The sequence below is a fragment of the Tenrec ecaudatus genome, chromosome 18 (assembly GCF_050624435.1).
Source record: "Tenrec ecaudatus isolate mTenEca1 chromosome 18, mTenEca1.hap1, whole genome shotgun sequence".
Taxonomy (NCBI): Eukaryota; Metazoa; Chordata; class Mammalia; order Afrosoricida; family Tenrecidae; genus Tenrec; species Tenrec ecaudatus.
In genome coordinates this window covers 11,248,469-11,271,031 of record NC_134547.1, presented here as the reverse complement: position 1 = coordinate 11,271,031, position 22,563 = coordinate 11,248,469, and the positions used below count along the sequence as shown (strand labels likewise).

Sequence of the window (22,563 nt, the reverse complement as noted above, 5' to 3'; positions counted from 1 at the left end):
ACAAGTAAGCTGACCACAGTCGTCTCCCCACTCAGTGCCAAGTGGCCTCTTGGGTCCATCCCTTCTCGCTCCCAGCACGCTCTTTGCTCCCCCACGCCGTGAAGGCCACCCTTGGCAGCCGCCTGGGAACCACCTGCCCTGTCTACCACACTCATCCTCATCCTCACTCTCAGCATAGCCCCGCTGGCCAGGACCCTTCCCCGGGTGACTCTGTCATCCACCTTCCACCCGTGAGGAACAAAACCCCTTCCTTCTGTGGATCATACAAAGTTAAATGAAGTACAATGGTGTAATGAGTTCTACAGGCTTGTTTTTATCCCGGCTTGCACTGTGCTCCTGCTGCACTGCGCTCGCCTGGCGCACCAACACGGAGCCACCAGCAGGGGGCAGGCCTCAGCCAGACACAGCAGGTGAGTTCTTCAAATGAGAAACGCGTTATTGAATCTCTGGGCTGGTTGTGCTTCCAAAGGGCTTGGGGACCATGGGTATTCATAAACCCCATTCCAGGATGGACCTCACAGGCCTCCTGGTGACGGAGAGTCCTGCCACCCCAGCCTAGGATGTCCCCGTCCTGCCCCTCTGCAGCTCCCTAAGAGACAGTCTGCCTGTCAATCTGTCCCGTGTGTAGCTTTGAGGGACGCTGGAAGCCGTGCCACCTGTTAGGCCAAATGCCAGCAGGGGTTACCCACGGTGGGCAGATATGGGGGAGCTTCCGACTGAGAAGGAAAGGCGGGCAATCGACGGATGCCGAGAACCAGTGAAAACCACGGAGAGCCCCCGTGGACCGCCGTCTGAGGCGGTGCTGCGAAGGAAGACTTCCCTCGTCGGGAAGAGCTCGAGTACACAGTGGCTACAGGATAGCAAGCGAGAGGCTGGCCAGGGGGTGGCCATGAGGGCTTCCATTGCCCCGGCAGCAAACCACCAGCCAGCCTTGCGTGTTGCCCCGGCAGCAAACAACCGATGAGCATCGCATGAAGCAACACCTCGCACTTCCCTTGAAACAGAGCCACCCCAACCTCTCTCCCATCCCATTTGTGCCTCGACCACAGAGAAGCCTCTCGTGGGACCTCCCACCCCTAGAGAACATGGCTCTTATGTCCTTGCACATGACTGGGGCAGCTGGGGACTCTGAAGGCACCTCCCCTGGAGATGGGCTGGAGCTGTCCCTCCACATCCCCCCTGGGGACCTGGCCCCTAACGTGACTCCCAGGTGGTGGCTCACCTTATCCAAGAGCTCCCGGGTCTCCTCGGTCAGCGGGTCATGGGAGAACATGCAGTCATCACCGTTGATGCAGTTTCCAGTCGTGTGATACAGCTTACACGGGAAATCACGTGCCCAGCAAGTTAAGGCCAAGGCTTCCCCTTGAGGACCCCACCCAGGGTCTCCTGGCTCCTAACACCCATGCTCTTCTCACCCACCCTGCCCTGCTGGCCAGGCAGCCACGTCGCTCAGAACAGAAAAGTTGGAAGGCTTGTACGAGAGACACAGCTAGCTGGAAAAACTCCAGGAAGCTAACAGAAAGAAGACTCTCAAGAGTAGGCGGGGCCTTCAAAAAGCTCATGGAAACATGGGAATTGAAAGGTGAGCGCGTTCGTCCAGGGGCGCCTCAGTCTCTTCCCATCTGAGAGCCAGAGATGCATGGGAGCAATGAGTCCAGCAGACTAGTGGGCCATGCAGCGATCAATCTGAGACCAGAAGAGCTAGATGATGCCTGGCTCCCACTGACGAGATAAGAGAAAGCAAAATGCAGAGTTTCGAATGCAAACAGCTCTGCTCTGCAAACCTTCACCCAATTCACAACAAAAAGCTGTAAGGAGGCGGTAATGCCATCTTCCCAGGGGCTTTTGGAGTCCCGGGCGGGACAGTGACCAAGGATATCGTGCATGTAGGGGCAGTTCTCAGCCCGGGCGCAGAAGCCCGTGATGTAAAACTTGCACAGCTCGCGCTTCTTTGGGAGCTCAATGTCATGGCTGAAGTTGCAGTGGTCTCCCTGGAAGAGAAGGTCCAAAGAGGTCCGGCAGGGCCAGGTGGCAGCACTGCCACCTCCCAAGGCCAAGGATGGGCAGGCTGACAGGCTTACCAGTGCCTTTCCCACCATCTGAGAGCTCGGGCCTCCTACTTCCAGAAACCGCTGCACGGCTTCCTCTCAGACCCTTGCTCCTTCCCCATGGCCAAGCTCTCTCTGTGCTCCCTCCTGCCTGGACCTCCTTCCTCCTCTCCTATCTCTTCCTCCTCCCCCTGCCCTTTTCAGCCTCTGCTGTCTACCCTGTATCCAGCCTCACGATTTTTAACAGAACCCCAATCTCATTTGGACAAGGTGGTCCCAACTGACAATGCTCCACTTCCCAGCTGCTCTTGCTGTTTTGAGCAGTGAGGGGTTAGCCAAAGCCTCTGGGAGGGTAACATTTCCCATTTTGGTTCCCCCCGAAACACAGGTGTGATGCCCAGAGACACAGCAGCCACCTTGCACCCATGCGGGCAAGAGCCACCAGTGTCGAGGCGGGTGGCGGAGAAGGAGGCGGAGGGCGGCTGCCCCGAGGCGGCCCTTACCCATGTGCACCTCCCTTCCACGAAGTACTTGCAGATGGCCTTGCCTTTCTTGTCAGACTGCTGGTCACCCCTCCGGTAGTTCCCTCCGCCGCCGTCCTGTGGGGGACACAGAGCTTAGGTGAAAGGGGCACAGGGTCTAAGGGGCGAACGGTGCACGAGTGTCAGCGTTAGACCAGGATGCTCACAAAACTCTGGTCCTGGGAGAAGGGCCCTGTGGCTCAGCAGTCAAGGCACTATGAACCAAGGGTCGGTGGCTCGAGAGACAGCACAGTCCGTCCCATAAAGGCCCCCGCGCCCCCCCACCCCGCCTAGGAAACCTGGGTCAGTTCCACCCTGTCCTGCAGGGGTGCCACTCAGCACAACTGCCTCAGCAGCAGCGGATGGGTGGGAGGTGCTGTCAAATGAAGACCCCAGGAGGGTGCCTGCGCCCGTGTGTACCACAGTGGGCAGCACTGCCCCCTGGCAGGAGGGGTGGCAGTAGTGGTGGCCGCTCTGTGGGAACGACGGAAATCAACTGCTTTCTAGACAACTTCTCAAGTCTGGAGAAACTTCAGTCAGAATAATTACATTGCCTTGGTGTTAACGCATACAAATAAAGGGGAGCGCAACTGTGGACGTAAGGAGCATGGCAGGCCCCTCCAGAAGGGCTGTGGGAACACTCACGCCCATGTCATCGTCGTAGAAGTCCTCGTCATCGAGGCCGCCCTTGTTCAGTCCGCCCCGGCCGCCTCCTCGCCCACGGCCCCGGCCCATGCCTTTCCCCCGGCCTCGGGAGCCCCGGCCTCGGCCCCGACTTAAACCTGTGCAAAGACAGAGAGGTTAGCACCATGGCCCCGCTGTGACCAGACCCGCCCGCAGCCACCTGGCGGCCGGCGCACCTCGGCTTCGGCCGTCCTTGGAGCGGCGGTACTGGTTCAGCTCCTTGGAGTACTCGTCGTAGTCGTCGTCCCCCAAGTGCTCCTCGCTTTCTCCGTACTGGGGGGGGGGGTGCGGGGGGACAGCACTCAGCCCATCTGCCTGTGGCAGGTGGCTGAGCTCAGCGACACCCGCCTGTACCCCCATCTGGCACAGCACACCTGGGTGTTTGAGGCCTCACCCTTGCCTCCCATGTGGGGTACAGGCTTCACTCCCCAAGCCCCTGCCCACTGGGCCATCGGCTGCAGCCGCCGTCCCTCCCAGCCAACTGTGCAGCCATTACAGGAAGGGGAGGCTCCTGGGCACCGAGGGGCAGGGATGCGTGCATGTGCACAGGCAGGCATGCGTCAGACTGTCAGGACTTAAGATACTTCAGAGAGAACACCCAGCCAACCCCAGGTGCAGAAACAGAATCTTTGGGGGGACTGCCACCCCCTTGTACTGTCCTCATTAACAGGCCCTTCTGAATACCTCCACCCCCACCCTATGGAGGCGTGTCCCTATGCTGTCCCACTGGTCACCCGCCAGGGAGAGGAAGGGACCTCACCTCCATCTCCTCGTCATAGAAGTCCTCATCGTCTTCTGGGTGGTCTCCCACGGACCCCCGGCCCCGTCCTCGGCCGCCCCGGCCCATGCCTCGACCTCGGGACCCTCGGCTGCCCCGGCCCCGGTAGCCCCTGCCTCGGCCTCGGCTGCCTGCACGAGAGTCACGAGTGAGCTCGCCGAAGGGAGGCAGGCTCACTCCCGAGACAACCCAAGTCACCCAAGGTTTGTCCCTGAGGTTGAGCACTATCCTCCAGCCCCAGGCTGGCTGCACAGTAGACACCCCGAGACAAGCCTGCCTGCTGCAGCACACACCCCACTCCTGGTTCCAACGAGAGACCCTGCGAGTAGAGCACACACCTGATTCCAAGACTTTGTCTCAAAGTCAGGAGAGTCCGGCTCACTCACAGAACACACGTCCGTGAACTTTCGTCTACCTGCGGCCATCCAGTCCGCCCATCTTGCTCGTCTAGTGCGGTCACAGTAGAAACGCCACAAGTAGGTGGCTTCATCAGACAGAAATGTACTCTCTCACAGCTCAGGAGGCGGCGGCCCTGGCTGTGTCTCCATTGCCTCGGTCCATCTTCCAGCACTCTATCGGATAATGCTCTATGGATATCCATACGGTCTTGACTGTGGCCAAAAAATTTTTTTCCCCAGAAATATATTGCCAGGAGGCCCTTCTTCCTAGTCTTAGTCTGGAAGCCGGGTTGAAATCGCTGACAGTGTCAATATTGGTGGCATAGCTCCCAGACTCACAGCAACACACAAACCATCACAGAAGGACAAAATGAAAATGGAAGACAGCCAGTAGTCAGAATCCAGGTGTTTGCTCTAGAGGCAGGCTGTCTGTTTGCTCTGGAAGAAGGTCCTGGTTTCTCTGAGCTTCTGGGCCAGGACCATCTATCTTCATGTGAACCGGTCTCTCTCCCCCACCTTGACTGCTTAATCTTTTTTTTTTTTTTTTTAATATCTCAAAAGAAATCAACTTAAAACACACCCTAGCAGGTTACCTGTTGATGTTCTAACCAACCTCAAGGTCAGTTGTTCCAACCTGCCAGCAGCTCTAAGGAAGGAAACTGAGGCTTTCTGCTCCCGTAAAGCTTTATAGTCTTGTCTATGAAAAAAGTGGCGGCTCTCCTCTGTCCTATAGGGTTGCTATGAGTCGGAATTAACGCAGAGGCAGTGAGTTTGGCACGTGTCCTGCCTCAATATTTAGAAGACAAGCTGTTCCCAAATGGGATGACGGCCACAGCTGTAGAGGCCAGGATTCACCGTACTTGTTTTGTGGAGGGGAGTAGGGCACAATTTAATCCATACACGAAACGCCGTGTGTCAGCAGAGCAGCAAAACACGTAAGGTGTTTTCAGGGCTGTTTTTTCCAGAAATAAATCACCAAGCTTGTCTTCTGAGGCCCCTCTGGGTGGACTTCACCTCCCAACCTTTGCGGCAGCAGCCGAGGGCACCACCATTTCTACCGCCCGGGGAACTCCTTCCTCTAAGCCTGTTCAAGCTTACTACGAGTTGCGAGGCTAAGATTTCTAGGCATATGAAATGCCACTGACGTGCATTCCACCCGTTTCCTCGGCTTTCCGCCCAATGGTTGGACTAGGACATTTAAAAGTCACATGTGTGGTGGGGGTGCTAGTATTTAGAAAGTTTGTGCGGAAATGAAACAAAAAGAAAATGGCCTTTTCCCATGAACTTTTTGAAGCCCCTTTTGTCCTCCCCACTGGGCAGCAATTGTCTCCAAAGCTCCCAGGGAGTCGGGCATGACCACTCCAAACAAAACTGGGCCTAGGGGAGGAGTCACCCTAGGAACTGAACTGGAAGGTTCTAGAAGCTCCCTGGGGGCCAAGATATCTTTCCCTTAGAAGGCAGTTCTGAAAGGTCCGGCTGAGCTGTTTGCTGATCCCTGCCCCTCTTTCATCATACTCCCAACTGCCAACGGGCAAGGTTCAGAGGTGTGGCAGCCACAGGGGCCAGGACACACCTGCCCGGGTGATAGGAGCTGGGTGGGGTGGAGTGGGGGCCATTTGTCAGCCCCCTGGCCCATCCCTTCTCTTCCCCCGCAGCCTAACAGGGATGGTTGACTAGGTCACCTAGAGTGGCCTCTCACGACAGCTAAACTGTTCCATGGGGTTCCCAGGCCGCCGGCTTTCTGGGAGCACATTGCCAGCCCTCTCCCTCCTCCCTGGGGCTACTGGTGGGTCCGAACTGCTAGCCTTTGGGTTAGCAGCCGAGTATGGGGCCCCCACACCTCCAGGGATCCTGACCCAGGGCCCTGTGGCCGTCTGATCCTTCCCCGTCATAACCACTCTCCTCCTTCACAGGGTGACTGGAAGGCTCGGCAGGCTGGCTAGGCTCACAGCTCAGGGACTCCAGCTGGACCTGGGCTGGGCAGCGTGTGCCTTCAAACCATTGACAAGGGGGTCAAAATGGCCGGCAGGTCCACCGTTGCAGCCTCAGGCTGGTGGCTGGACGGCATTCGAAAATGGTACTACAATGCTGCAGGGTTCAATAAACTCGGGCTAATGCGAGATGACACAATATACGAGACCGAAGATGTGATAGAAGCCATAAAAAGGCTTCCTGAAAACCTGTACAATGACCGGATGTTTCGCATTAAGAGAGCCTTGGACCTGAGCATGAGGCAACAGATCTTGCCTAAAGAGCAGTGGACAAAATATGAGGAGGATAAATTCTACTTGGAGCCATACCTGAAAGAGGTGATTCGGGAAAGAAAAGAGAGAGAAGAATGGGCCAAGAAGTGATCATGTCATTGAAATCTGTGGAGGTAGCGGTCTGCAGAGTATTTTTATGAAGTTGGTTCAACCTGAAATGTTTAATTTAAAACCTCTCCTAGGCTGCAAATGTATTACTTTAAATAAATATGTATTGTAATCTTTGTTGGACTTTTTGAGCCCTAAATCTTAGGGCTGTTAAAAAAACAAAACAAAAAACCATTGACAAGGTGGATGGGCGCTGTGCACTGAGCAGCAAGGGAAGGCTGAGAAAGCTCAGACTAGGCCCTCCAGCAGCCTCGCTGTTCTGGCTCCCTCCCCGGCCCTGAGCGGGGCTGGGCTCACCTCGACCGCGGCCACTGCCCTCCTTGGCGCGCCGGTACTGGTTCAGCTCTGTGGTGAAGTCATCGTAGTCGTCCTTGGCCAGGTCCTCCTCCTCGTCGCCCTCGTACTCGTAGTCCTCGTACATGCCGTAGCCCTTGCTGTCCATCTTGGGGTAGGACTTCTTGGGCAGGGACGTGGGATGCGACGAGGAGTACTGCTGGTGGGACTGCTAGGCCCCAAGAGAGAATTGGGGCGGGGGACAGGGCTGAACCACCAACCTCCCAGCCTGGACCCCCACTGCTCCCAGAAGGGACCAGCTCTCTGTGCGCTCGGGAGGGGCTGAGGACCTGGAAGGCACTTGGAGAGTGTGTCGCAGGGCCCGGCAGCTGGAGGGTGTCCTTTGCTCTAAACCAGGTGTCCTCAAACTGCAGCCCGCCAAGGACATTTTTCCGGCCCGCCGGGTGTTTTTGCCCCATTTGTTTTTTTTACTTCAAAATAAGATATGTGCAGTGTGCACATGAATTTTTTCACAGTTTTTTTTTAAACTATAGGCCGGCCCTCCAACGGGTCTGAGGGGCAGTGAACTGGCCCCGTTAAAAAAGTTTGAGGACCCCTGCTCTAAACTGGCCTGGGGCCTTGGAACGCAACTAACGGCCTACTCGACAGCCAGAAGAGGAGCCCTGGTGCCACGGGGTGTTAAGCACCAGGTGGCTAACCCCAAGGCTGGCAGTCCAAAGTTACCAGTCACTCCTCTTTCTGCTGCGGCTGTTACAACCTCGGAGACCCCAGAGGAAGCTCTCTGTCCTACAGGCCTGCTGTGAGTCAGAATCCACTATGGCAGTGAATGATGAGTTTGGGCAACCCAACTAGAAAGCCATTTCTAACCAAATCAGGGACGTGCCCAGGGGGACTGGGTACAGAGAAATAGGGGGGTAGAAGCACAGACAGGGCTGCACACAAAAACCAGCTGTCATCAAGCTAACCCCGACTCCCTGAAGAGTTGTCAGGGTAGAATGGGGCTCCACAGAGATCCCGTTGGCTGGTTTTCAGAAGCAGATTGCCAAGCCTTTCTTCCAAGGCACCTCTGAGTGGACCTGAACTGCCCCCTGAAGGTCTGTAGCTGAGAGTGCCCACCACCTGTCCTACCCAGGGCTCCCAGACAAACCGACAGACAGAATTCAAAGCCCTCAACACCCCTCCCGCTCCAGTTGGAAATCCAAGGGGGGTGGCGTCCCCTGTAGAGGTGAGGCCTTGGGGGACATCAGCAGGTCCACCTTGGATGGAACAGCTAACAAATATCCCCAGCATGAATGAAGCCAAGCCCGGGACCACTCTGAGGAGCTGCCAACTGGAAACCATTTCGTATGGATTATTATTTCCTCCCACTTTTTTTCAGCTTTCACTGGGGGAAGAGGGACAAAAGAAATACAAATTGAACCAAGCCCTGAAACTGGCGCTGCCGAGAGAACTAATGCGTGAGCATGGACGGCCCTGCACAAGGCCATAGGGAGCAGCCTACCCTACAGGGATGCATTGCTGCCTGGGTTCGAACCCCAGCTCTTCACTTCAGAGCTGGGCAACCTGACTTTTCCAAAGTCTCAGGTTCTCACACGGGGCTGAGAGTGAAGCCTGACCTCGTTGGCTCGGCAGACACACTCCCCTTCGTCACACAGCACCTAAGAATTCCCGGCCTAAGCATCGCCCTCCACAAAGGGACCTGGGTGCTCCCACACTCACCGGTGGGTACGGGGGGCTGTACTCTCGGTACTTGCGGTGGCCCTTCTCGCCAGGACTGAAGTCTGAGTCGTCAGAGAAGTCAGAGAAGTCATCGCTGGAGGAGGCATGGCGCTGCAAGGGCAAGGGACACAGTGAATCCGCCGGCTGGGCCATGGCCCCGCCACCGGTCAGCCCTGGCTAAGCCATGCTGGGCTGTGCCAGAAGGACCCGGGGCTGGAGGCGTCTAGTGGCTCCCCATGTGGCAGCAAAGCAGGAGCTGTTTCCCAGGGGAGGGGGCCAGCCAGTCGGGGCTCTGGGCAGCCCTACCTTGTGCTTGGATTTCCTCCTCTTCTTCGAGCGCCTCTTTTCCTTCTCCCGCTCTTTCTTCCGCTTCCGCTTCATCCGCCGGTGGGACTTCTCCTCGTCCGAGTCGCTGGGGTGCTTGTCCCCCTTTTCTCTGCGGCTCCTCTCGGGCCCCCCTGGGGCGTCCTGGGTCTCCTCGGCCCCATCATCTTCAAGTTCGCCTTCTTCCAGCTCACCATCTTCCCTAGGAACCAATCCCGGAGCCACCGTGAGCAGGCAAGGGTCTGAGGGAGTGGGCCAGCCTGTGCCGGCCAAGGTGAAGGTGGACAGCGAATGCAGCCACACCCAGAGGGGACAGCGTCCAGCGGGCTGGAGGGAGGGCCGGGGGCGCTGAGCCACTAACAAAGAGGTGAATCCCACCAGCACTTCCAGAAGGAGCCATGGGTCTAGGTTCTTGGGGGTGATCAAATGAGCTTAGGAAGACCCTGGCCTGGGGGCTTATGCTCAATGCTTCCATCAGTCCCCAGAAGTCCTGCAGCTGAGAAGCCCCATATTCCCTGAAACCCACTGAACCACCGGGGCGTCTCTTCTTGGGGAGCCCTCAGGAGCCCAGGAGTGTGCTCACAGGTACAGGGGTGCCCCGGCTGGGGTCCCCGCTTGGCTCTAGATGCTGGCCACCCCTTGCGAGCCAGAGGGATGGATGGCAGTGGTTCTGAACTAGGGGCATCCCTCCCCTCAAAGTCCTACCCATCACCCTCGCCTACCCACACATGCAACCTGGGTGCTAGGGGGTGGTGGCCTGGTCTATGGCCTGGGAAAGCAGAAAAGACTCCACAAAAGCCCTCTTAACATAGGTGAATCCATCCTCTTGCCCTGGAAGCAGAGCCCAGGGCTGACCCACAGGGGCAGCTGCACCCGGCTGGACCAGAGGTGGGAGGAAGGCGCAGGGGTGGGGGACAAGGCAGTCCCAGTCCCTGCTGAACCCTCACCGCACCCCACCTGCGGCTGCCCCACCTTTCTCTGTCTGCTGCCCCCACCTGGCACCCATGTCCCAGTGAGTCCAACCCTGAATGAGCTCTGAGCCTGACAGATACTACAGGCAGGACCTTCAGGGTGGGGAGCGGGGTGGGGGAGTGTGTAGGATGGGGGTAGGGAGCGTGCAGAAAGGAGATCCGGTAACTGGATAAAGACTCCAGTTTCTGAGCCAAACCCACAGCTAAGAGTTGTCAGCAGGATGGGAGCTGGTTACAAAAACAAAACCACGAGTCTCCAGCTGGCCTTCAGCGACAAGCAGGGAGAGGGAGAAGTTCCTAGGTGGTGGCGATGGAGCGAGCCAGGGCGAGCCGAGGATGGGAGAGCAGAGTGCGGTCTGGCCCGGCAGGCAAGTGACCTCACCAACTGCTCAGAGCAGAGTTGAGTGGCCACTGGGCTAGCCCAATTACCGAGGCCCCATCGCCTCAGCACTCCAGGGACCCAACAGGCTTTGTGGAAACACAAGCAGCCCCCGGCTCTCCAGAACCTTCCCTTCCTGGTTCTCCCCTTGGCTCGCCTCCATGCTGCTCACCCAACAGGTCTTCCAGAAGCTTCTATGAGCTCACTCTCCCAATCCAAAGGGGACAACGGATCCAGTTTATACGGGATCCAGTTTATATGCAATGCGCTCAGCACCCACCCCATCCTCGACACAGAACCCTGGACATGGAACCCTTTCGTGATGTGTCAAAAGGAATCACAGGGGCAGGGGCCCAATACCGCTTCCTCTTAAAGCACCCAGCCTGGGTGCAGCAGGGGCTTTCACTCCAGGGGGCATCCCTGCCAGGGCAGCCTCGCCCCAACTCAAAGGGCCTCCTAGGACCGGGAGAACCAGTTCCTCGGCTTGCCAGCCCCAGCGCCAAGCTGCTACAGGCTGACATGGCAGCCATCCCGCCACCCAGGGCCGTGCCAGGCGCCGGGAGGGCGGTGACTGGAGCAAACCCTGGCGGCAGAGGCGTGCCCCTGGGAACCCCGTGGGCAGCCTGCTTCCCACCCTTCACAGGAATGCGGGGTGGGGGTGGCGGGAGACCTGCCAGCAGGGCACCTGGAGACCCAGAAAAGGACCAGCAAATCAAGGGCAGGCTGGGAAGAGACCCAGAGCAAGAACGGCGGCAATGCTGGGCAGAACGCACACAAACCACTCCCCACCCTGGCTCGGAAAACGAGACAATGCAACATGAAGGCCCAAAGGGCAGTTCCCAGGCCCCCGCTGGAACCTGGAGGTGCCCTTTTAGAGAGCACTGGGGAAGCCAACCCTGGCCTCTCCAACTTAGTGAGGGGAACACAAAGTCAGAACCTTGACTCTTCACCCTGCCCAACCCCGTCAGCGCGACCACACAGGAGGCAGGGTGGCATGGACATGACTCTTGGGCTCACAGGGCCGTGCCCAAGCCCACAGTGCATTCAGACCACAGGCTTCCTGAGTGCACGCTCGGGCTTCACCTCCATGCACTGCCACCCTCCCGTCTTCAGCTCCCCTGTAGGCCAAAGATGGAAAAGACAAGAGCTGCACCCACAGCCAGCTAGATCCCTTGATAAGCGGGGCCGGGCAGCTGACCAGAGCTGAGCAGAGTCCTCAGCCACCCTGACCTACGCCCTCTCCCTGGAAGCAGCGGCCAGTGAACATGTTACCCAAGCCCCCTGAAGCCTCCACCCCACGCAAGCCTTGGGCTGGATGACCTGGGAGCTCCAAGAGCCTTAACTGCCATCAGGGAAGATTCTAGAAGGATGCCTTCCCATTCCATAAGACTCCCTGAGGCAGGCAAGTGCAGCACTTCTATGGACCCCACAAAGACTGCCCGCAACACAGGGGCTCCCTCTTGGACCATGCTTAACAGCCCCAGCTGTTTCTGGGCTCGGGGCGGCGGAGGATGCTACCTGACACAAAGCAGGGAACAAATACCTGGAGGTGTTTCCGTGGAGATGGGGGAAGGCCACAAAATAAACTGGAATTGAAAAACATTAAGAAATTGCTGGCCGTTTATGAAGGATGGGAAGTTGGACACTGGCAGGGACACCTGACTGACTATATAGTATGTCCCCAGGGCCTTGGGTCTCCCTGAGCTGCCAGAGCCCTCGGGGCAGGGGCTGGGCGCCCGGCCTTCCCGGGTGTATGTGCCACATTTGGCAGTTGCTTCCCACTCGAGTGTAAGGGGCTATGATCTATCAGGAGCAGATCACCCGGCCTTTCTGTGGCGCGGACCGGAGCCTCGAGTCTCTCAGTCAGCAGCCACGCGTGTAAACCATCCGCATCGCCAGGGATGACTAAATGGAAGGCAAGCCAGCTGCAGCCTGGAGCTGCCCCTCGGGTTCCTGAAGCTGCTAGCATCACAGAGACAGACTGGCTTGAACCTCTAACCCATCAGTTGGCCGCACAATGCTTAACCCACTGCACCACCAAGGATCCTGTATGACTACAGTAATCCAACGTTATCACCATCCAGGTGACTCAAGTCACCCCAGGGCGGCGCAGAAGGCTCCCTCGAGTTTTTCAAGCTGTCGATGTTGATGGACACATATGGCCTCGTTTCTCTCCTGCACAAAGGCTGGTAGGTTCCAACCACAGACCTCGTGGTTAGCAGCCTGAGGTTTCCCCCACTGTCAGGGCTCCCTGCATGACTCCACAACGCACACCAAACTCACTGCCATCGAGGTGGTTCGGACTCACAGAGACCCTGTAAGGTAAGAGGAGAACTACCCTTGTGGGTTTCCAAGACAACCTCATCTTTCTCCTGAGCAGCAGCTGGTGGATTCGAACTGCTGACTTTGAGGTCAGCAGCCACACATGGAACCCATGGGCTCCCTAGATGACTGCCAGGGTCTTAGCGTTTCCTGCAGATGCTGTGCATGGGAAAACGACAAAAACACAAACAAAATCAAACCAACTGGGAGGGAGGGTGGAACCCCTGAGGGCCCACTCCAGGCAGGCGGCTCGGGGCCACTTAGCAGGCAGCAGCGCCAGCCCTGCTGGAGTGGGAGTGCCCCCTGGAGGGAGCGTGCCTAATAGATGCTGACGTAATCCCCCAAGAAAAGCAGGGGAAGCCCCACAGCACTAATCACTGCCCCCTAGGATGGCAGAACCCTCCAGAGATGGGCAGAGCACACTGCAGGGGCAGCCCTGGGCTGGGAAGGCTTGAGTTCAGGGCCTGGGCTGGCTGGCAATGGATGCCATTCTGTCTTGTGCCTTCCAGACTAAGCTTCCAGGTTCCACAGTTTCAGCACAAGGGCTCACCATGGGGTGAGTTCTTCTTCTAGAGCCTGGCTGTCTGGAGGTCCTTACAAAAGACATTTACTGGACCAGCTCCATGTGGCACAGCCACGGGGACTCGTCACAGACAGCAGACTTGGCAATTCAGGGTCCACAGAACCCATCCACTAGTCCCAAGTCTGGGAGCCAAAGCTTGTTGCCCCCTCCTCCTCCTGTGGACCAACACCCCACCTGCCTCCACAGCCTCCTGGTCCAAGAGCAGCAAGTACTCCCGGGACTGAGTGGGGGTTCTGCTCCTGAAAAGGGTAACAGCTTTGGAAATCCACCGGGGCAGCTCTGCTTCAGCCTGAGGAGGAGAACTCTGGGTCGGGATCAACTCGATGGCAGTGGGTTGGGCTTTAAGGTGGCGTTAACAGTAGTACCTACTGTCTGGGGTTTAAGAGGATTGGAATGAACAAGACGGAGAAAGATTGGGTGCCATCGAATTGATCTCAGCTCACAGCAACTCCATGTGATGGGCAGAACTGCCCCCAAAGGGCTTTCTAGACTATCACTGTTACGAGAGCAGACCCAGACCTCTCTCCTCTCTCGGAGCTGCTGGACGGGTCCGAGCTGGCAGCTGACAAGTAACTGCTGGGCCGCTGGGGCTTCCTGGACACAAAGCAAGGCCACAAACACTAGCATCTGATGTTTCCTAAGAGCCACACCAGCTGGAGAACCCGAGCCAGGCCGGGGCGCTCAATGGACTAGAAAGCAGTTCCTCTAGGGGGGAAACCAAAATAAACCAACTCACTGCCATCAAGTCAACTCCGACTCCTAGTGACCCTACATGACAGGGCAGAACTGCCCCTGTGGGTTTCTGAGATGGTAACGCTTTCCGGGAGTAGAGCAATGGATTCGAACTGGCGACCTTGCAGTGAGGCTCTCAGAGGTCCTGTCTAGGGAGAGAGCCCAGCCCACTCCTCCTTGGTAGTCCGGCGGACTGCGGCAGGCCAGGCCATCCTCTTCCTCACCAATCTTGCAGACACAACTGACAAGGTGGCCCTTCTTCAGCTCTCACAGGAGAGGCTGAGGGGGGACCAAAGGAAGACGGGACCAAGAGGCCCCTCACAGAAATCAAACTCGGCCACATGGGCGCTTTCTAGGCCATAGACTTGGGATGGACACTCACAGTGGGGCCCGGGTATGTGGACCCACTGGTTGACCACATAGAAAAAGGGGAAAAACAAACAAACAAACAAACAGAGAGGAGAAGTGCAAGGCAGAGACGGGGAGTCCTGGGGACTGTGGTTGTTTACCTGGAGACCATGAGCGCCCTGGACAAGAGGCGGCTAGGTTAATGTGAAGGTCAGGGTTATGGTCATTAACTGCCCAAATGCTCAACAAATTGCCTGGGTAGGCTCTCAATGACCCATTAAGTAGGGACAAAATCACAAAAATTACACGGAGGCTCCGCCTCGTCAAGTGTTTAACGACCGGCGGCCTAGCTGCAGAAGTCCAGCGTCCCCACAGGCGACTCTGCAGGACGCGTCATTTACTAGGAGCCGACAAGCTGGGGGCTCAGACCCCCCCCCCTCTCCCCTCGGCTCATGGGCAGCAGCCACCTCACTGAGGGGTTCTCAGGGCTGGAAAATCCGAGAAGTAAACCTCTAAGTCTCGTACGTGTGTTTCAGAGGCCTTACTACCTAGGATCATTGACCAGAGGTCTGAGTCCCCTCGCTGCCCCACTGCATTCTCAGGAGTGGTCACAACCCGCCCTCTGTGACAGCATCATCTCCACGGCAACAGGAGAAGGGCCAGCAGCCTGGATCTAACACTCTCCCCACTTCCACGGGCCGGAGTGGGGACCCCACCAAAGGGAGCATCAGAGCCATTGTGGGCAGCACTGGGCAAGAGTGGGAGAATTTGGCCGCTGACCAGCTGACCGGGTATTTGAGATGTCAGTAACGTGTGCAGTGCACTGGGAGTGACAGTGGCTTGTGGCTCGGTGACGCCGTTTTAAAAAGAAACCTGAAAGAAGATGCGACCTAGGAGCTTCTTTAAGGTCCAGGAAGCGGGGGGAGGAGACAGAGAAACCAGAAAGGGCATAGGACTCTCTCTGCTGCTGCCACGGCTTACCAGGCAGGTGCAGTCCACCTGTGTGGCTTTCATTCCTCCAATGGAAAACAGACTGGCGACCAACAAGCTTAAAACAAAGGGTGAAAGATGAGAGGCCCAGAGTGCTCGGCAGGATGGAGAGGGACTATTAAGGTCCTTACGTCCCTTTCCCAGAGCAGACCTGGGGTCTGGGGGCCCGGGATCCTCTAGCACCCCTCAGGTCTAACCACTCTGCCCAGTGTAACTTCCTCATCTGCATATACAAGGGTCCCAGGGGTGCTCGTTGCTAACATCACGCACCAGCCGCTACTCCCATGCCAAGCACCTGGCTGCATTCTTCTTCCATTTACAGCACCGTGAACTACCTGGTCAGACTGACCTACTGAGGGGCCCTGGGTGATTTCCAATAGTTAGCCAATGAAAACTCTCTGGATCACCACAGAATACTATCCAGCCAAGCGACAAAACCTGAGCCCCCTCGGTTGGAAGAGACAAAAATGCGCAGCGGCTGTAACAGCAGAAGCCAGAGCTGACCAAGGGTGACGGTGGGTGGCGCGCAGCCCTGAGCAGCACCTTCATCTACTGGACGCGACTCCGCAGCAGCGGTGGCTCCCTGGTTTACTGACACGCAGAGGTACCGCCCACTGGGTCACAGGTAAGAAGCAGCAGGACTGGAGTCCGGACCAGGCTCCTCAACGTACCCTGAAAACCATGCGAAATGACCTGGAATAGAACATTTGGCCGACGAGAACTCTGACCCTGATGATGGCACGGGGACAAGCGGACAAGCCAGGACGCAAAAACAAACGACAGGAAAGAAGAGGCCGTGAACTGCCAACGTGGGGTGCAAAATGACCTTGGGCGAGACTCCCCAACCGCGACCAAATGGCAGTGGTCCCGGCAGGCTGCTGGATCCACCTGCTTAGGCTCGAAACCAACTAAATGAGGAGCCCCAGCCAAAGTCAAGAGCAGCCTCCCCGTGTCCGGGTGGAGGGATCAGTGCCAGAGAACACGTGGAGGGTTTCAGAGATAACACGTCTGCAGACAGACAGGCCACCTCGAGCAAAACCTAACAGGACCACCTTCTCTTAAGACGGACAGAGAACAGCGCAGGTGCAAAGTTCCGAGTCTCGGAGAAGAGAAGGCGGCTTCACTTCAGAGCCCAGCGCAGCATCCACTGCAGGCTCAGTTCAGGGACACCAGCCTCCTGGGTGGACTTCTCCTTTTGCTGTAGCTTGGGACTCGGGCTCCCCAAGAAGGGAACGACTTTGGTGGTGTGTGCCAGACGGGGGAGGGCAGAGGATGACATATACATCAGCCAGCTAGTCAGTTGATGGGTGTTAACTTGGATGAAGTGGAAGATGGTGGTCCAGAGAGGAAGAAGAGAAATCAAAGAAGGGGGAAGGGATCAACTGTTGGGGAGTGAGGGGGTCTGATGAGTAGTTGGAAGTATTAAATACCAAGTTGATGATGTCAAATATAAATGCCTTACAACTTTTAAAAAAAATGTGACTACAGAGAAGCAAAGCCAGTCGGCTGGAGGAACAGCCCTGCAGTGTCCTTGGCTGTTGGCTTTGCTCTTCAGAGCCCTGAAGTAGAGGTATCACTTGCAAGCACCTGATAAGTTTTTGCTGTCCCTTTTAAGACACTCTGAGCCAGTTCCTCCTGGCAGGTGAGCCTCTGAGAGGCGTAGCCGTTGCTAACCCTCCAGGTCCCTGCCAACCCTGCTCCAATGACTCGGAGTGAGAAAACCGCTGGTTTACATCCAAGCAGGCCAGTTTCTGCTGGTCCAGCGTGGAAAGGCCTGACCATTATGCCTGGGACCCAAGAGGCTTCCCTGTTGGCAACCAGAGGAACTAATTTTGCCAGCCTTCCATGTACCTCCACTGAAGACACCAAACCCAAACCAAACTCACTGTCGTCGTTTGACTCAGGGTTACCCCTGTAGGGCTGTGTAGAACTGCCTCTGCAGGTCTCTGAGACTGTAACTCTTTAGGGAAGCAGAGAGCCTCGGCTTTCTCCCTCAGAGCGGCCTGGTAGGTTCAAACTGCTGACCTTGAAGTTAGCAACCTGACAGGTAACCCACTATGCTACTCGGGTTCCCAGGTATTTTATTCTATTTTCCTGGAATTAGATACTGAGATTACCTGTCCAGGCACCACTACAGAACATCTTACAAAGAATTGCAATAGACACATCCCTAGGGAGCCCTGGTGGCACAACAGTAAAGCGTTCAGCTGCTAGCTTTTCTGACAGCAGAAAAGACCTCATTTCCAGAAGGTAACAGCCTAGCAAATGCTATAGGGCAGTTCTGCTCCATCATCTGGGGTCACTCAGATTCAGAATTGCCTCAGTGGCTCCTGGGAGGCGGGAGGGGGTGGGGGTATGCAAAGGGTTTGTACTCGACCACTAACCTGAAGGATGGTGATTTGAACCCACTTGGCAGCACTGCCAAAGAAAGGCCTGGCAAACTGTCGCTGCTTCCAGAAAGACTCTAGCCAGGCAAACACCATGGGACAGATCTATTACTCTGTAACACACGGGGATGCCGCGAGCCTGAATTGACTCAATGGCACCAAGTCTGGTTGCTATTTGTTTCTTTCTTCCTGGCCACGCCACTAATCTGTCCCCTGGTGGCGGACTGGGTTACATGTGGGACTGCTAACCACCAGCCACTTGGCAGGACAGCGATGAGGCTTTCCACTGACAGCCTCAGAAACCCAGGGGGCAGTTCTACCCAGTCCTCCAGAGTCGCTAAGAGTCCGAGTGGACTCGATGGCCGTGTTTGGCTTTTCTTATCTTGGGCCATGTAGAGGCTGTTGCGGGTTTGTCGAAGGCAGACAATGAAGAGTCTTCAGTTACCCTGGACAGCCACGGGCCCAGCACACAGCCTGCGGGGCCAGGACACAAGCTCCACCACTGCACCTTTTTTGTCAGTTTCATCCACATGGACAACAGACCATCGCCTGGGGACCCCCTCTAACCGCCTGGTTCTCTTACGGGGCAGTCTTTAAGGGGCGCTCTGTGGCACCAGGTGTTCTCTGGGGCTTCCTGATGACCAACGAAACACCCAAAGTGAACAGACGACGGGGAAGGCAGCCCCAAGGCTGCAGTTAAGGCGGCCACTCGGGTGCCCTGTGCGGTGGCAGGGCTAGGAGTCCCGAGGAAACCCAAGCCCGGGAGGGAGTCGGGTAGGAAAATGAGGAGGGCAATAATCCAAGCTGCCTGCGACACCCGTCCAGCCAAGTGACACACACAGGGGCTGGGGCCCAGCTCCCTTGGGTCGGCCGTGGCAGGAATGTGCACGCTGGGCCTCTCTGAGTCTCCAATTACTTCTAATGAGTGAAAATCCTTCCGTATTAGGGGTGCCAAAGCCAGGCTGGGAAAAGGCTGGAAAGCCGCTACCAAGGTGAGGATGGGCAGGAGCGGGCGAACTCCAGGGACTCGGCTCAGCTCAACCACACACGCATGCACTCTGCCTCCAAGTCCACGGCGATTCTCAGCACCCCTAGATGACGGCACTGTCCCTGGAGGGTTCCCAGACTACTAGTCTCTACAGAAGTAGAAAAGCTCTTTCTCCCGAGGAATGGCTGGTGGACTCAAACTGCTGACCTTGTGGCTCGTGGCCCAAAACGTCACCCACAGCATCACCAAGCCACCTCGGGATCCAAAACCACCCTGAAGTATAGAAGCACGATGTTCAATTTCTTATACTTGTTAAGACCTGACCCCACCCACACGCACTCTGGCATTTTCTGTGGCATCAGACACACAGGCTGCTGTCCTGAGGAGTGAAGCCATCCTTGCCTTGGGCCATTTGGAAACTGACCCAACTCCCTCCCTATCCTGGGGCATGCAGCAGGAAGTCCAGTATTCCCACTCGACTGGTGATGCACAGTGCCTCTCCCTCACCCGTGACCTAAATTCAAGAGAAAGGACTCCACAAACCCACTCCGGTTTCACGTGCAACATCAATGTTTTAAGACCTCATGCCAGCCCCAGAGGGGCACCTGTGCCCACTCCCTCACCCCTTCCTACCACGAGGACGCTGTGTGCACAGGGCCTGGCAACCTTTTCTCACAAAGAGCTGGGCATACGTAGGTCTTGCCAGCCACCTCATTCTTTGCTCCCCCCTCACCCCCCAGGGCTCTGATGGTACCCAGACTCCAGCAATGCATACCAACAGGGCAGCTGGATTCCAATAAACTACTTGGAAGGGTAGCCAAGATAGGCTGACCACTCGACTAGATGTGGTGCCAATGGTTAACGAGCTGGGCTAAAATCAAACGGCTGCTGGTTCAAGGCCACACAAAGGCACCTGGAAAAAAGGCCTGGTAATCGGCGTCCAAAAGTCAGTGATGGAAAGCCCTCTGGAGCACGGTTCTTACTCTGACACTCACGGGGGGGTCACCAAGCCACCTGGTTATTCCAGGGCTAGGTACAGTGGCTTGTAAGCTCCCGACTCATCCTGCATCTCCAGCTACCCAGACGGTGCTCGGAGTCCTGGTTCAGCCTTCCCCTTCCCCGCAGCTTCCTCGGGCCTCTTCCATGTCTGGTTTCCCAACACGGGAGATACCGCCCAAAATGGCCTGCACAGCCCAGGGGCGGGACGGCAGCTGCCTGTGGTTGAACTAGTATCCTAGTAGACCAAGGGCAACGAGAACGGGGCTGGCCCTCTACCATAGCTGGCCAGTTCTACCTGCCTCCACCACCTGCGCCTTCACCTCCCTGCTTCAGCATCTCGGCCTCAGGTGGAGGGTGGGATGGGTTCCAGGAAGTTGACACGCGAAAGGCATTCGGAAGACCTCTCTGGCTGGTAGTCTTTGAAGCCCACACCCAGCACACTAGTGCCTCTCAGGACTGACTCAGAAGCCTGACTCCCACGCCCACGCCTTGCCACCTCTCCAGAGAGCAGAGGGCATGATACAGGGACCAAGGCCGTGCACGAGCCATTAAGCTTTATGGCTCTGGCCTGCGACCACAGGACAAGGACCGCTTGGGGCCAAGGGAGCCAAGTGCTCGCTCCCTCGGCCGAGTCTGCCTACAACCTTGCCACTTGGCCGACATACACAGTGCATTTTGAGGTGTCAACGTTTACAGCTGGGTCTCGAAGGTGCTGCTGAGGAGCTCTGGAAGCACCGTGATTCCACCCTCGGCTGCTGCCCCAAAGGTCAGCGGGTTAAATCCCGCAGCCCAGCATCTCAGCTCCCGCCAAGCTGGCTGTTAGCCACCGTCAAGGCCCCACCGGCTCACAACGAGGTATGAGGTACAAAGAAATGCAGAACACTGCCTGGGCCTGCACCATGCTCAGTCCATCCTGTTATCCACCCTGTCAGTCCATGTGGTCTGGGGTCTGCCTCTTTTCCATGGACCCTCGCACTTTATCCAGCACGATGTCCTTCTCCTGGGGCTGGGTCCCTCCGGAGAGTATGACCAGCGGGCAGGAGACAGAGGCTCCTGTAAGGACGACTCTGGCTGTACCTTTCCCAACACCGTCATTCAAACACATCCATTCTTCGTCAGCCTTCCTTACTCATGTGTCCAACTTCCGCATACCTATGAGGCCACTGACAATACCCTGGCTCGGGGCAGGCATGCCCTAGTCTGCAAAGTGACCTCTCTGGTTTTCTAACCTGTCCACGAGATGGGCAGCAGCAGATGTGCCCAGGGTCCGCATCTGTAACTTGACCTCATCACCCCTGGGCCTCTCCCAGAAAGGCATGAAGACAGGATATAAGAGAGTACTGTCTTACTACTTGCTGCCATGTGCGGTTGAGCCCAGTCTGACTCGCGGCGACCCGGGAGGGCAGAGAACTGCCCCGTAAAAGGGTTTTTCCTAGACTGGGCTTTTTTCACAGAAGCCAACCACCTCGTCGTCGTCTTGTGGAACTGCTGGTGGGCTTCAACTATTGACCTCTGCACTTAACTACTGTCCCACCAGGTTGCTTTCCCACAAAGGGAAGCCTGTTGGGGAGCTCCAGCTCTGCTCCATCCTACAAGGGTGGCTGAGTCCAAAGCAGTGGGCTTGGTTTTGGGGGATCAGTGAGAAGCTGAGTTCAGTTACAGGGAAGGAGGCTGGGGACGACGTGGAGCCAGCTGGAGGCCCTAACAACCCTTGCCCAGCTCTTCGTAAAAAGTGCTCAGGGGAGTACAAGGTCCGTTACACACTCTGCAAACATCTCCTCTCCCAGGAGAGCGTGGGGCAAGCCTGGGAGCCTACGAAGCAAAGCCTTAACAGATTCAGCAAAATTAGAAAGAGGAGGCACGCATCTTGGAGCTAGTCCAGCCCAGGCTCACTTCTAAGAACCTCTGAGGGGGGCAGAGGCAAAGGGGGGACAAACAACGCAACCACCCCAAACCCATGGGGTGCTGAGTACCACTGCCCCACAGGGCACCCGAGGCTGTGAACCTGTAAAGCAGCCGGTTTCTACACCTTTCTTCCACGGAGCGGATGGTGGGTCCCAAAGCACTTTAACCACCGAGCAGCCCGGGAGAAGGCAAAGGCTTGGCTTAGGTGGTGTGTAACCAGCTGGCAGGTGTACAAGGTTCTAGAACTCTGGGTCTTCCTGTTCTTGGCAAGGTCGGTCACTAACTCAGAAGCACCTGGAATGGTCCCTAAGTGCAAAGGCCAAGGGACGTGCAGGCCCTTCAGCCAACTGCTTCTGCCCGACTGATGAAAGCGCCGGAGGAAGCACGATCCTCACAAGATGGCTCCCACTTCCTTTCAACCCTCCTCGGCTCGCTGAGGTCAGCTCTCCAGAGCCCTCAAAGCTGCCTTCCTTCAAAGGAACCGAAGTGTTGGCGAGACCACAGCAGGCCGCCTAAGAAAGAGCTCTTTAGAACTGCTCTCTGGGGGGGAGGGGACAGAGAGAGCTGACACAGATGTGGAGCCCCACTGAGTGCCAGGCCTGGCATGGGTGCTCACGACGATGCAAGGACCCTGACAAGTGGGCATTATCCGCGCTGCCTGCTGCCGGGGAGGGGCCAGACCCCGGTCTTATCCGATGCCCCAGCACAGGCACACCAGAGGCCTTCCTCTCCTGTGGCATTCACAGCAGATGTCGCCGCTTGCCTTAAAAAGGGGGGGCTGAATCACCAAGTCACGGGGGCACAAGATGACAAAAACAAAA

At 56.9% G+C, this 22,563-nt stretch overlaps 1 protein-coding gene and 1 pseudogene across 4 annotated transcripts in view; one reads left to right on the top strand and one right to left on the bottom strand.

Annotated features, from left to right (window-relative positions):
• ZC3H4 (zinc finger CCCH-type containing 4) overlaps positions 1-22,563 on the bottom strand; it is a 39,360-nt gene that overhangs the window by 10,536 nt on the left and 6,261 nt on the right. For 3 of the 4 annotated variants that reach the window (XM_075537639.1, XM_075537636.1, XM_075537638.1), the window contains exons 2-10: positions 9,121-9,340; positions 8,815-8,925; positions 7,099-7,306; positions 4,014-4,162; positions 3,430-3,526; positions 3,215-3,351; positions 2,552-2,647; positions 1,880-1,991; positions 1,223-1,332 (exon numbers count right to left, since the gene is read on the bottom strand). In XM_075537639.1, the coding sequence (XP_075393754.1) occupies positions 1,223-1,332; positions 1,880-1,991; positions 2,552-2,647; positions 3,215-3,351; positions 3,430-3,526; positions 4,014-4,162; positions 7,099-7,306; positions 8,815-8,925; positions 9,121-9,340 (1,240 nt within the window). The remainder of the gene's footprint in view (positions 1-1,222; positions 1,333-1,879; positions 1,992-2,551; positions 2,648-3,214; positions 3,352-3,429; positions 3,527-4,013; positions 4,163-7,098; positions 7,307-8,814; positions 8,926-9,120; positions 9,341-22,563) is intronic. The other variant, XM_075537637.1, reaches the window with a different exon arrangement.
• LOC142432433 (cytochrome b-c1 complex subunit 7 pseudogene) lies at positions 6,444-6,888 on the top strand (annotated as a pseudogene).